This window comes from Ranitomeya imitator, chromosome 6 (genome assembly GCF_032444005.1).
Source record: "Ranitomeya imitator isolate aRanImi1 chromosome 6, aRanImi1.pri, whole genome shotgun sequence".
NCBI classification, from domain to species: domain Eukaryota; kingdom Metazoa; phylum Chordata; class Amphibia; order Anura; family Dendrobatidae; genus Ranitomeya; species Ranitomeya imitator.
The window spans coordinates 294,184,194-294,198,547 of NC_091287.1; the positions used below are offsets into that span (position 1 = coordinate 294,184,194).

Consider the following 14,354-nt stretch of genomic DNA (forward strand, 5'->3'; position numbering starts at 1 on the left):
TTTCCTGAGCACGCTCGGGTGATCTCCGAGTATTTGTTAGTGTTCAGAGATTAAGTTTTCATCGCCGCAGCTGAATGATTTACAGCTACTAGATAGCTTGATTTCATGGGAGGATTCCCTAGCAACCAGGCAACCCCCACATGTACTCAGGCTGGGTAGTAGCTGTAAAACATTCAGCTGAGGCGATGAAAACTTAATCTCCGAACACTAACAAATACTTGGAGATCACCTAAGCGTGCTCGGGAAAACCCGAGCAACGAGTACACTCGCTCATCATTGGTGACTATCCTTTACGGTTGCTAACTGTGTACTGAGTGGTAGCTATCCTTTCCGGGTGCGCTCTGTGTACTAAGTGGTGACCGTATCAGTTCTGGGCGCTCACTGTGTACTGAAGTATTTAGGAAAACACAGCACTTCTGGAATTCTGGTGGTGCACAAGTAGGATAACCAAATCCATTAACTGCGATGTAGAAATACTTGGCACTCATATAGGTGTATTCAAGAACTTATTTATTGAGTGAAGAACTCAAGTGCGGACTCTCAATTAGCAATTGGGGACATGACAATTTCCCTTTAAATGTGTCTAAAATAAAATGTAAGAATAAAGAAATGACATCTAGTAAGGATTTAGGCTGACTTCACATGTCTATAATTTTTAACAGACAGTACAAGGATGGCATCCGTGTACTGTCCATTGCATCACACACTCGCTTATTGGCATGCTTGAGCAGGAATGGACAGAGAAGAGGACAAAATAAGCAGTCCAATAGCTAATCAGGAAGCACAATTCCACCTGCATTGGAGGTGAAAGGAGGCCCCTTTATCTCTTGGGCCCCTGTACGGCTGCGCAGGTTGCAACAATGATATGTCAGGAACACATACATGTCAATCAGGCTAGCGAATGGGACCTAAGATTACCATTGCTTCTTTTTCAGTGCTTTTGTTCAATAAAGCAAATGATTGACACCGTATATGAATTATGCTTTTACAGCCTGCTAGGAGCTCATGCACATGGCCATTACCCTTTTTCCAAGATCTCTCTAATCTGTCATTAGCTCACTTGTATGGCAGCCCAGAAGGATGAAGGGTTTGAGGGATGCCTCATAAGACTAAATCTACCCTATCATTTCATTCTTGCTTTAAATAGAACCTGTCACCTGTCATTTGGTGGTCTTATCTCATATCGGTCAGACTTGGTGTCAGGTTCGCTTTAACTCTCAATAACATAATTTTGGTGGCCCAACTTTTTTTTATCTGTAAATCTTTGATGGTTTTTTTTTCTAACAGAAATATTTTGCTTAGTCACCGTTGTTTGAAAGTTGAGTGTATAGACCCAGCTGTTCATACTGTAGTAAAACATGTTGTGTTACCTACCGTAAATGTTGAGCTCCAGCCTTTTGCAAAAACTTATGTAGCCACTACTTTCATAGAACAAAAAAATCTAGGAGCAGAAAACTTACGAGTGCAAAGATCTGGGCATTGAATCTTTTTGTACACTTCTTTCACTGTTTTTTCTTTAAAACATTTTTTAAAAATATTAGGCATCCTTTAAAGTGGAGTCATTTCCCTTGTCCTCTCCCTTTGCCCTCTCCATAGAACTTTATAAGCACCAACTGCCAACTCCTATTTCAGTAGTTGGAAAATCTGTCTTCACCGAAGACAGATTTTACCCTTAAATTGACAGTGAAATATCAGTTCAGGAGGTGAAAGAAGCAGATTTTGCTGATAAGATATATTACAAAGTTTCTTATTTTCACATGTACTATTGATTTATGAAATAAAATGAAATTGACAGTTACTCTTTAAAAGGAGTGTGCCAGTACAAAATGACAGTTCAAACCAAGCGCATTCGCTCAACTCACTCTTGGCATAACCAAGCAGTTTAGTCAACTCTCCCAGCTCCTTGTTTTCCAAATGGTGGTAGTAGTGGTACGACGAAGCAGCGGGGGAGTTGGCAGGTATTTCTTTTATTTTTTTCTCCTCTATTTAGACTTAAAATGGGTAGTTTTTTAGGTATTTTGACTGTATAGACTGCTGTTTTGGGCTCTAGTATTGATGAGAGAGACATGTGCGAGTTTCTGGCATCACACAAGTGTGACCCCGGCCTAAGGCTATTTAGTGGACCATGAAGTGATGTTGCAGCCTATAGTCAATGCTCCATGAATCTGAGCAATTCTATAATATTCAAAACAGCTATTGTTTTAGTGAAGTGGATGTGACAGAGACCCATGAATGGACTGTTCAGAGTCCAAGACTTTAAAGTTATATATTTACTATCACTGTGATAAGGAAGTTAATGAAGCAAAACTGGAGAGATGAAAAGAGCAAATAAGGTCTGGTAACAAAGTGGTGTAAAATATTATAGGGACGCTCACCTGATAGGGTCGTGAAAGTCACAACTCCTATAGAAGCATGTAAGGGCTGCTGCAGGACCACCAATGGGATGCAGTGCAATAGATCAGGAATACGGTGGTCCAGAATCCGCGCTGCCCGAGGTACAATCCACACAAAGATGAAGCATGAATGCGATTTATGGTGCCAATGCGTTTCAGCTTTTCAAACCTCTTCATCATCATGGTTTGGTCCTAATCAGGAGGTTTGTAAACCTTGAAACGCGCTGACACAATAAACCACATTCATGCTTCATCTTTGTGTGTGATTATACCTCGGGCAGCCCAGATTCTGGACCATCTTATTCCTCATTTATTGCATAGGGAAACTAAAGTCAGAGTGAATAAAAACGGGTATAGGAGGCAAATGATCTCCTACTATCACAACTCATGAAGTCATATCTATAGACATAACAGTGTTATGGCCCCCTTAGACAGGCCAGTCCAGGCCATTAAACGACCACCTACCAGCTGTACACAAGCTGATTGGCCATAAATTACTGTCCTGTTTAAACAAGTAGACGAACATTGTATATGCAAATAAAGAATGTTAAAGGGGTTTTCATATTATACAATGTCAAGTAAAAGCAAGAAACTTTGCAATTTACTTGTTATTAAAATCCTCTGCTGTCAAGACCAGAGGTGTCTTAAATTTACCAGTTTACTGTTTGTTGCCTTGGTTACCGACCACCCCTGTAGTCTAGCAAGCAAATACTACAGCTTTTGAAAGCTCTCTGCTATCCAGCTTGTATATACTGCGCTAAAGTTAATTAGATTGCTTGATGCTGCCAGCTTCAATGCCATAATGCTTCTCCAATGCTGCAGAGGCAAAGCGGCTTCTGCTTATAGTATCAGGGTATGTCCACATGGTCAGTAATCGGCAGCGCTTCGGATGCAGCACATGTCCGCTGCGTCCAAAGCGCTGCCGGCTTTTTGAACGCAGGTGAATCCGCATGTGTTCCTTGAACCGGAATCACTACGCCCAATACATTGTTCGGGTGATAGTTATCTTACAGAGACTCGTGTCTCTGCAAGATAAATAGACATGCTGCAGTCTGGAAAGACGCACCGCATGTCCGTCTCCGCAGGGAAGCTGCGGGTGCCATTGCACCCATAGTGTACATGGGATTTCTTGAAATCCCATCCACTATGCTGTAACATTTGGCCACTGCAGTTTGGCCACTGCAGATGTACGCAGCGTCCAACCCGCAGCGTTTACTCACGGTAGGAACATACCCTCAAAGAGCACATAGTTTCAGAGAGTGAATCTTCCTTACTACTGGTCTAAACTGCCAATCAATGAACAGGAAGCAAGGAATCAGGTGAGCGGCGCGTTCTAGACCTTTGTTCTTGAGATAACCCCTTTAATACGATAATTCCTTGTGCATAGGATTTAATGTTATCGGCAGCACATTACCTGTTTGCATGGGATGATATGCTGCTGATAACAATGATTTTTAAGGCGGAATACAAACGTATAATATAAATTTTGCTCTTTTGACAGGTAAATGTCTGTTTAAAGAGCCTGTCGAAAATGTCTGTTTAGTTCCTATGAATATCAATGCTCGTTCAATTATTATTGGCTTGTCTAAATGTGCCATAAGTATCTAGTTATATACTGGTGTACACTGTTCAACAGGAACATTTTGTATAAGAATGCTTTTGGATTTACTCCTGTAGTCCAAAACAAAGCAATGGCATCTAATCAAGTTTCCATATGATAGTACATACCTGGGATTCTACAAAGCAATGGCATCTAATCGAGTTTCCATATGATAGTACATACCTGGGATTCTACAAAGCAATGGCATCTAATCGAGTTTCCATATGATAGTACATACCTGGGATTCTACAAAGCAATGGCATCTAATCGAGTTTCCATATGATAGTACATACCTGGGATTCTACAAAGCAATGGCATCTAATCAAGTTTCCATATGATAGTACATACCTGGGATTCTACAAAGCAATGGCATCTAATCGAGATTCCATATGATAGTACATACCTGGGATTCTACAAAGCAATGGCATCTAATCAAGTTTCCATATGATAGTACATACCTGGGATTCTACAAAGCAATGGCATCTAATCAAGTTTCCATATGATAGTACATACCTGGGATTCTACAAAGCAATGGCATCTAATCGAGATTCCATATGATAGTACATACCTGGGATTCTACAAAGCAATGGCATCTAATCGAGTTTCCATATGATAAATTTCCATATGATAGTACATACCTGGGATTCTATTCAGCGTCACCCAGTAATGCTCATCTGGGCTGTAAGTGTCCTTAGACCATTTCAGTAGATCCAAGGCTCTCTGATCTTCTAGAATAAATTTTGTAAATTCCCTTGTCAGGGCGACATATGCAGACCCAAAGTATATGGTGATATTGTGAGGAGGAGGAGGCTTTACGATGTTGGTCCTCAGCACATGTGAATGTACTATATCCTCACGATGAACATATTTGGTCCGGGGGACGGCATGATCTGGGGGCAGGACCCCGGGAGTGATATTTTTCCCATTAAATTTTTTTAAATGTCGCACAATCTCCTTGTTTGTCTTCAATGGGAAATCCTGGCCACAGGTATTGATCACATACTTCCACTGCACCTCTGATTTCAGCAGATCTCTCATGCAGTTCAGATCCGCCTGTAGTCTGGATATTCCAGCATAAACCACAGGCTCCATTTTCGAGGCGAGAAAAGCATTAGGAAAGCAATTTATAAAATCATCTACTGCCTGCAGGTAATCGGCACTGGACTTCTCATCCACATGGATGCAGTATATATTTTGGGGCATATAGATAGCCCTAAACAATCTCTCGAATGTATCGAATTCCTTGTGCACAGTCATCATGTACGCTAGAGGGAAATCTGCCTCCTCAGCTGACAGGGGAGCCGTCATGTAATGATTTTGCTTTCTATATTCTTGACAGTTAGACCTTTCATAGGATTTAGGCACTGTAGGTTCGAATTCAGATTTGCGTCCATTGAAGAGAGCATCACAGGCTTCCAGTAATAGGATTCTTTCTTCAGTTGCGTTGAACCAGTGGAAAACTTTCCAATTTATGAGGCTATTGTTATAATATAACAGCAGAAGAGTCACACTGAGTATAGGAACAGGAAACATGTATCGCATCCAAGGAGTCATTATTAAACAGGAAAATAAATCTTATACCTTCACGTAAATGTGCCTTTCATCTACACAGCGGATTGCAGAATGGGGCATTGTCTCCTCTTCGTGGAGGCCTCCTTTGTGGCCACACATTGGTCATCTCTGGCCAGTGTCTAGCAGCACCGGTCGGTGTTCTCTCCCTTGCTTCCTATGATTTTGTGCAGTCTGCATGAGGCTGTGATGACCTTCTGTTCACTTTAAACATTTGCATATGAAACATTGGGCGCGCTCATTGGTTGAGCCTCTGGCACCCAGCAGCATGTCACTGACTGCTTTAATCTGTCCTTTCCCTTTTTCCTCGCATGTGTTTCACCAGCAAACCCCTCTGCTGGATCTGTTCTGTATTTACAAATTTCAGATTAACAACTAATTACATTTACAGACACATTTTAGCAATTGTTCTCCGCTGCACAGGAAATTAGTTCTGCCGGTAGAAAAATCTTTTTCTTTCTTTGGTGAAAATTAATATTATATATGTCTTTACATTTTCTCTTTTCAGGGCTCGCTCACACCAATGGAAATATCGGACTATTTATCTGATTTTTTGTCGGATAGCTCTCGGACTAAAGTTATTCAATGGGGCAGTGCTGACACCGATTATTCTCACTGACGGAAGCGGTCTATGAAAATAATCACAGCATCGGAAGGGTGAGAGAAAAATATCAGTATGGCACCCGATTTTTACATATACATTATAGTTCTGCAAAATAGGAAAATGTAAATGTATATGATTAACCCCTTTACACCTCAAGGTAATTTGCACGTTAATGACCAGACCAATTTTTACAATTCTGAACAGTGTCACTTTATAAGGTTATAGCTCTGGAACGCTTCAACGGATCTTGGTGATTCTGAGAATGTTTCTTTGTGACTTCATGATAGTGGTAAAATATATTTGATATGACACAAAAATTTGGCAAAAATTTTGAAAATTGTGCAATTTTCAAACTTTGAATTCTTATGCCCTCCACCCCTTTCCAACATCGGGCATAATAGTATGCCGATGTCAGTCTCCCTCCCTTTGATGTGGGCTCCGGTGGTGAGCCCGCATCTTTCCCAGGACATGTAATCTGTTTTGAACGGCTGACATGTGCCCACAATAGCTACATCCACCCGCGGTTATTAACTAGTTTAAATGGTGCTTCGGCAATTGCGCCGGAAATACGCACACTGGTGACCCGCGTCACGTGATCGCAGGTCACTGGTGAGTCAGCATGACAACCCGAGGTCTCCTGGAGATCTCTATGGTTGTCACTGCCAGATTGCTGTGAGCGCCACCCAGTGGTTGGCGCTTATAGTAAGTCAGCAATTCTACTACATAGAGGCGATCTGACCATCACCTCTATGTAGCAGAGCCGATCGAGTAGTGTCAGCTTCTAGTCTCCTATGCAGACTATTGAAGCATGCCAAAAGTAAAAAAAAATTGTGTTCAAAAATATAAATTAAACTAAAAATATATAAAAGTTCAAATCACGGGGTTTCAAAATAAAACAGTAAAAATAAAATCAAACCTACACATATTTGGTATCGCCGTGTTCAGAATCGCCTGAGCTATCAATAAAACAAAGAATTAACCTGATCACTAAGCGGCGTAATGAGAAAAAATGTCAAAACCCCAGAATTCCGTTTTTTTTGGTCGCCGCTACACTGCATTAAAATGCAATAATGGGCAATCAAAAGAACGTATCTGCACCAAAATGGTATCATTAAAAATGTCAGCTCGGCAAGCAAAAAATAAGCCCTCACCCGACCCGAGACCACAAAAAATGGAGACGGGTATCGGAAAATGGTGGATTTATTTCTCTTTTTAGCAAAGTTTGGAATTTTTTTCCCCACTTAGGTAAAAAATAATCTAGACAAGAATAATGTCTATGAACTCGTGATAACCTGGAGAATCATAATGGCAGGTCAGTTTTAGCATTTAATGAACTGAGCAAAAAAGCCAAACAAAAATCAAGTGTGGGATTGCACCTTTTTTGCAATTTCACAGCACTTGGAATTTTTTTCCTGTTTCCTGGTACATAACATGGTAAAACCAATGGTGTTGTTCAAAAGTACAACTCGTCTCGCAAAAAGTAAGCCCTCACATGGCCATATTGACAGAAAAATAGAATAGTTATGGCTCTGCAAAGGAGGGAAGCGAAAAACGAAAACGCAAAACCAAAAAAAGCTTTGGTCATGAAGGGGTTAAATCAGAGAGTCATATCACATTAAATAGTTATTAAACAACATTTCCCACATGTCTATTTTACATCAGCACAATTTTTGAATCAAAGTTTTTTTCATTAGGAAGTTATAACAGTTAAAAGTTGACCAGCGTTTTCTCATTTTTCCAGCAAAATTTGCAAAACCTTTTTTTAGGGACCACATCACGTTTGAAGTGACTTTGAGAGGCCTATATGATAGAAGATACGCACAGTGACACCATTCTAAAAACTACACCCCTCAAGGTGCTCAAAACCACATTCAAGAAGTTTATTAACCCTTCATGTGATTAACAGGAATTTTTGGAATGTGGGAAAAAAATGAGCTTTTCACTTTTTCCCACAAAAATTTTACTTTATTCCTAAATTTATTTTATTTTTGCAAGGTTAACAGGAAGAATTGGACCCCAAAATGTGTTGTGCAATTTCTTCGGAGCATACCGATACCCCATATATGGGGGGGAAAACCGCTGTTTGGTCACACTGCAGAGCTCAGAAACGAAGGAGCACCATTTGACTTTTTAAAATGCAAAATTTTCTGGAACAATTAGTGAACACCATGTCATGTTTGGAGAGCCCCTGGTGTGCCCAAACAGTGAAAATTCTGCACAAGTGACACCATTTTAGAAACTAGACCTCTCAGGGAACTTACCTAGATGTGCGGTTAGAACATTGAACCCCCAGATGCTTCACAGAAGTTTATAAGGTTGAGCCATGAAAATAAAAACATAGTTTTTCCCACAAAAATGTTTTTTTAGTGCCAAATTTTTCATTTCTCATAAGGATAATGGAGCGCCTGCTAGGACCTTGAGGTACTTGGGCCGGTTCCTGTGGTGATTAGAGAGGTAGTCACAGTGGCGGTGACCTGGTCCGTTGCCCTGTGCATCCAAGTTGAAGGGAAAGTCTTTAAAGGGGATGTTTGGTGAGAAATAAAGAATGTTTGTGACGCCACCTGTGGTATTCGGTCAGGGATGACCAACGCTGCTTAGAAGAGGGGTCCGCTGGGGGCTGATGGAATTGCAGCAGAGTTGGAATGGCTTCCCACAGGTGAAGCTTAGTCCCCAGGGCTCTTGGTGTTTTTTGATAAAGGATGATGGGTGTTAGGGTGCAGAAAGGAATTGCAAGACACAGGTTTTGCAGTCTCTTTACTGTTTACTGATACATTCACTGTCCAAGACACAGGTTATCTTGGGATCTGGGCAGCCTGGAAGCGATTTGGAGTCCCCTTATCCAGGTGGGGTTGGAAGCCTTCCTTACTGCGCTGAAGTGTGAGTCCCTTGCTGCCCGAGGCTTCTCACAAGGTCTTCTCTCTCTCTGTCCTAAAAGTAGGACAGTAACAGCATGGCAGGCAATGTGAGCCTTTTTACAGTGTCCCTACTTGCAGCGACTCTGTGCTCTATATGCTGCTGTGCTTTCGGGTGTAGTTGTGGACATGAAACTTGAAATCTCCTGCTCTCCTTTTTTTTGCTGTGGGGCACACAGTCCCACACAGCCTCGGACTCCCGGTGTCTGGCTCCTGCGCTTCAGCATGGAGGGAGCTCAGTCGCAGCTCCCCTCTAGCTCCTTACGTCTCTGTTGCTCCTTCTCCCCTGACAATCTTTACAGACTACTGACTGACTGACTAACTCCTCCCCCAGCCAGAATATATATAGGGAAGCTCCGCTGAAACTGGGTCTATCGCTCCCCCTTCTGGCCTGGGGTCAGAAACTGTTGAATTTACATGTTACCTGTTAAAGGGATCCTCCTCACTTCCAGGCATGGCATCACCCTCCCCTGGAGGCAGGCAATACCACTGTGGTATCCGGCCTCCTGGGGTGCCACAATAACAGGAGAAATTGCACCATACAATTTGTTGTGCAACTTAGACTGGGAGGGGTTAGAACACATAAAAAGGGGAAGGACTTCCTAGGGGGAGTTAGTTAGGTGCAGGCAGTTAGTCTCAGAGTGTTAGTAGGGATCAAGGTCAGGTTTAAGTACAAGCTGTGATGGGCCCTAACAGTTTTTAGTCTCCAACCAGCATGAGGTCACATCTGAAGTTCCCAGGGTGGTCTGGGGCCAATAGCCAGGAATGTGCATAGGAATCCATGTCACGTTCTCTCCTAAGTGGAATAGGTCAGTCGGAGAAGAGCAAGAGGAAAAGATGGTGGGCCTCAGAGAAGCTATATTGCGGAGAGGAAGTTCCTGGTGCCAACAGAAGATGTTGAGGAAGAGGTAGTTCAGGCAGGATGGAAGCCAGAACTTGTAGGGAACTGTGCGTTGGGAGCAACAACTGAAAGGGATTATTTCCCATTCTGTATGCCACAACCAAATGTATCCATACTATACACTAAAACTGAATCAGTAAAATCAAACCAACAGTTTACTGATGTGTGTGTTACTAATCCCGGTCCCAAGGACACATATGTAACAGAGCCTTCCAGCTGACATGTAAGTGCAGAACGAGCACAACAACACAACAAACATGGGAAAAATATCTGTTTGAACAGGGGTTTCAGGGTGAATAGAAGTCAGTACCGGCCCTGGGCCCCCATCAGATTCACACAGTCATGTGTTACTATCCAAGAGAAACAGACCTATTTTACTCTCAGGTGTCATCCTAGTTGCATCAGGTTTTTTTTCTCTTCCCTTATTTTTCCATTCCATTTTCTAGACTGTCTGAACTTTTTTTTTACCAATTGACTCTTAACAATGGGTTAAGAATAGATAAAACTAGGATGCAATACTGAAATTAAAAGTATGTCTTCCTAGTTTCATCCGTGTTACAGATCACTATATATTTTAATGACTGAGTCTGATCCACAAACAGATGAGAACATGACTTGCTTTAAGTCCAATGGACTGTAGACACAAACCCTTTTTTAAGGTCTTGAGCAGATAAACGTATAAATTAGATGTGTGCTGTCCAATTTTTCATTGGATAGAACACCAACGGACTCATGTTCATTTTGAGGATCTGAGGTTGTGGGTTGTAATAATCACTTAGGCAGGTTAGCATTGCAACTAATTTTTATTCCTTACATACATGCTCTTACAGCAACTCCTTTTAGATTGCCAAAATGTAATGCCCCCAGTCCACAAAATCCCATCCCAGGGCCAATAGTTCTACTACCCCTGTACCAAGCAATACCCATTATCTCCCAACTTTTAGTTGACCCACAGATTTTGTATTTGCCACCGGTATTGTCTGCAGCCACAGCCCATGCTCCTCCCGATGACAGATACCACTACTGTAGCGTGTATATCCAGCTCCAGCCGGCAACAACATACAGTACAGTCCCTCCAAGTACACAAGATGGTGCAAATGACAGAGTCTCACCCTTCTGCTGGCTTGTCAAGGATCAGGACCTCTGTGACTTTGAGGCATCCATGGCTAACTACCCCAACCAGTGGTGACCCACGTTTAGTGGGCACCCACAGAGAGGAGATAGCAGCAAGCTTAGGAGGCTGACCGAGCACAGTGAGGTATGTGGCCAGGTGACCTGATTGTCCCAACCTGGGTTCTCCAAACGTCTTTGTGGGTTCAGTGATGGGCAATGGAAAAGATCTGTATTCCACCAGATGGAGCCATAGAGTCGCTCCGAAGAGGCAGACAGACCCCTTTTACACAGCTCTCATTCTGGGTATTTTCCCACAGGATTGGCGAAAGATATGGGGAGGTAATTAAACATTGCTCGATTGTTCAATTAATCTGCATATTTGTCCTAAGGTGTGTAGGCTAGTAAACCGCAGGGGGCTGATACAATACATAATCAGCAGACTTACCACATATTTACATACCAGAGTCAACGTACAGGCTCATATGAAACAATTTCTCATGTCCCTGGACTTACTAAACGAACAATACGTCTGGCATGATTAAGAATAATTCACCCCTAATCAGTGGCCAAAATGACGCTTTGTTGTCACATTCTTCAATTGGGCTTTTCAGATGATTGATTTTTCTCTCGGACCGACTGTCCGTAAGAAAAACATTGCAGCATTCACTATTCTCCTCCACGACTTGGATGAGACTTGTGTTATGACCTGGTGGTTAGGAGCACCCGGAATGACCTGATAGTTAAACCTCATACAGGATGAGCTCTGGGATGTGGGAGCTCTGCTGACCGCAAGCCCTAATCCTATCACACACACTAAAAATAGCCGTGGAGCGCTCCTGACGCTCCCTAGGCGCCTCGTCACAGCCTAAGATCTAGCTAGCCCTAGAGATAGAAAATAAAGCCTACCTTGCTTCAGAGAAATTCCCCAAAGGTAAAGGAAGCCCCCCATATATATTGACTGTGAGTAAAGATGGAAGTCACAAACGCAGAGATGAAACAGGTTTCAGCAAAGGGAGGCCAGACTTACTAAATAGACAGAGGATAGGAAAGGTAACTTTGTGATCAGCACAAAAACCTACAAAAGACCACGCAGAGTGTGCAAAAAAGACCTCCGCACCGACTCACGGTGCGGAGGGGCCACTCTGCATCCCAGAGCTTCCAGCTAGCAAGGCAAAATCATGATAACCAGCTGGACAAGAAAACAATGAACAAATAATGACTATCAGGAACTTAGCTTCTGCAGGAGAAGGCAGGTCACCAGAGAGATCCAGGAGCGAACTGAACCAATGCAAAAACATTGACAGCTGGCATGGAGTAACGATCAGAGAGGAGTTAAATAGAGCAGCCACCCAAAGGATAACCCACGTCACCTGTGTAAGGAACCTCAGAAGCAGCAGCTTCACTCATAGCCACCAGAGGGAGCCCATAGACAGAACTCGCCAAAGTACCATTCACGACCACAGGAGGGAGTTTGACAACAGAATTCACAACAGTACCCCCCCCTTGAGGAGGGGTCACCGAACCCTCACCAGAGCCCCCAGACCGATCAGGATGAGCCAAATGAAAGGCACGAGCAAGATCGGCAGCATGAACATCAGAGGCAAAAACCCAGGAATTATCTTCCTGACCAGAACCCTTCCACTTGACCAGGTACTGGAGTTTCCGTCTCGAAACACGAGAATCCAAAATCTTCTCCACCACATACTCCAACTCCCCCTCGACCAACACCGGGGCAGGAGGATCAACGGAGGGAACCATAGACGCCACGTATCTCCGCAACAACGACCTATGGAACACATTATGGATGGCAAAAGAAGCTGGAAGGTCCAAACGAAATGACACAGGATTAAGAACTTCAGAAATCTTATATGGCCCAATGAAACGAGGCTTAAACTTGGGAGAGGAAACCTTCATAGGAACATGACGAGATGACAACCAAACCAAATCCCCAACACGAAGTCGGGGACCAACACAACGCCGGCGGTTAGCGAAACGTTGAGCCTTCTCCTGGGACAATGTCAAATTGTCCACCACATGAGTCCTAATCTGCTGCAACCTGTCCACCACCGCATCCACACCATGACAGTCCGAAGGCTCAACCTGCCCTGAAGAGAAACGAGGATGGAAACCAGAATTACAGAAAAAAGGAGAAACTAAAGTAGCCGAGCTGGCCCGATTATTAAGGGCGAACTCAGCCAAAGGCAAGGACACCCAATCATCCTGATCAGCAGAAACAAAGCATCTCAGATATGTCTACAAAGTCTGATTAGTTTGTTCGGTTTGGCCATTAGTCTGAGGATAGAAAGCCGAAGAAAAAGACAAATCAATGCCCATCTTAGCGCAAAAGGACCGCCAAAACCTCAAAACATAAAGTCAAAGTAATCACTGAACTCGTATATTATCAAATTGCAAAAAGTTTATTAAATTTGAATTCGTGAAAAAGAGGTACTTGGCGAATTGACGTTTCGGCCAACCCTTGGCCTTGTTCACAAAATCGCTGTAACAAGCAAAGGACAGGACAATATTATAAACAGACAAATATCTACAAATATACATATTTACATTACATAAAAGGTCATGGTCAGACATACTCAAGAAGAAAAGACTATCTACTGCATCCTGAAGATAACATAGCGGAGAGAAGTTCAAAGGACAAGGTCATGTTGAATGCTAGAAATGGACATGGAAAGAAGACATACCCCGTTATAACTCTGTTGTTAGTACAGAAAGGACCCTATTTGACCGGTGAGTCAGGTAAAGGAATAAAGTTGCATAACCTGGAAAAAGTAATACAGCGTGAGGTTGTAATTTTGAGACTGAATATCTACACGCACCTGTACATATACACACCCCCCCATCTATATATACCCCATATAAGTGATCTAGACCGTACTCCTAGGATTATATAACCACGCCCTTCGGGGTGGATTGTAGGGTAGAGGGTAATCCAGATCTACTGGAATGGAAGCACCACATCCATGACGTCAGATGAATCGACTGGTGATCCCCATATATGTGTCCCATTATGTGAGCATATGTCTCTATTGTCACAAAAGTGAAAGCATGCCATAGACGTACTAACCATACTGAAATCATAAAGAACGCTTGCCAGTGCACTGTAGCCGCAATTCCGGCTGGAAAGACACCTATAGCTGAAATACATGTTGACATATATGTGAGGATCAGGGGGGGAATATATAGACTAGCCAGACTGTAAAAATATATACATAGTCAATGGAATACCTGCCCTGTGTGTAATGTC

General features: G+C 42.7%; 1 protein-coding gene across 2 annotated transcripts in view; it reads right to left on the reverse strand.

Annotated features, from left to right (window-relative positions):
- Positions 1 to 5,733, reverse strand: part of LOC138642485 (N-acetyllactosaminide beta-1,6-N-acetylglucosaminyl-transferase-like) — a 145,635-nt gene extending 139,902 nt beyond the window's left edge. For both annotated transcript variants that reach the window (XR_011314048.1, XM_069730669.1), the window contains exon 1: positions 4,632 to 5,733. Coding sequence is in view for 1 of the 2 variants with exons in the window: in XM_069730669.1 (XP_069586770.1) it covers positions 4,632 to 5,547 (916 nt within the window). In the remaining variant the exon portion in view is untranslated. The remainder of the gene's footprint in view (positions 1 to 4,631) is intronic.
- Between the last annotated feature and the right edge of the window lie 8,621 nt (positions 5,734 to 14,354).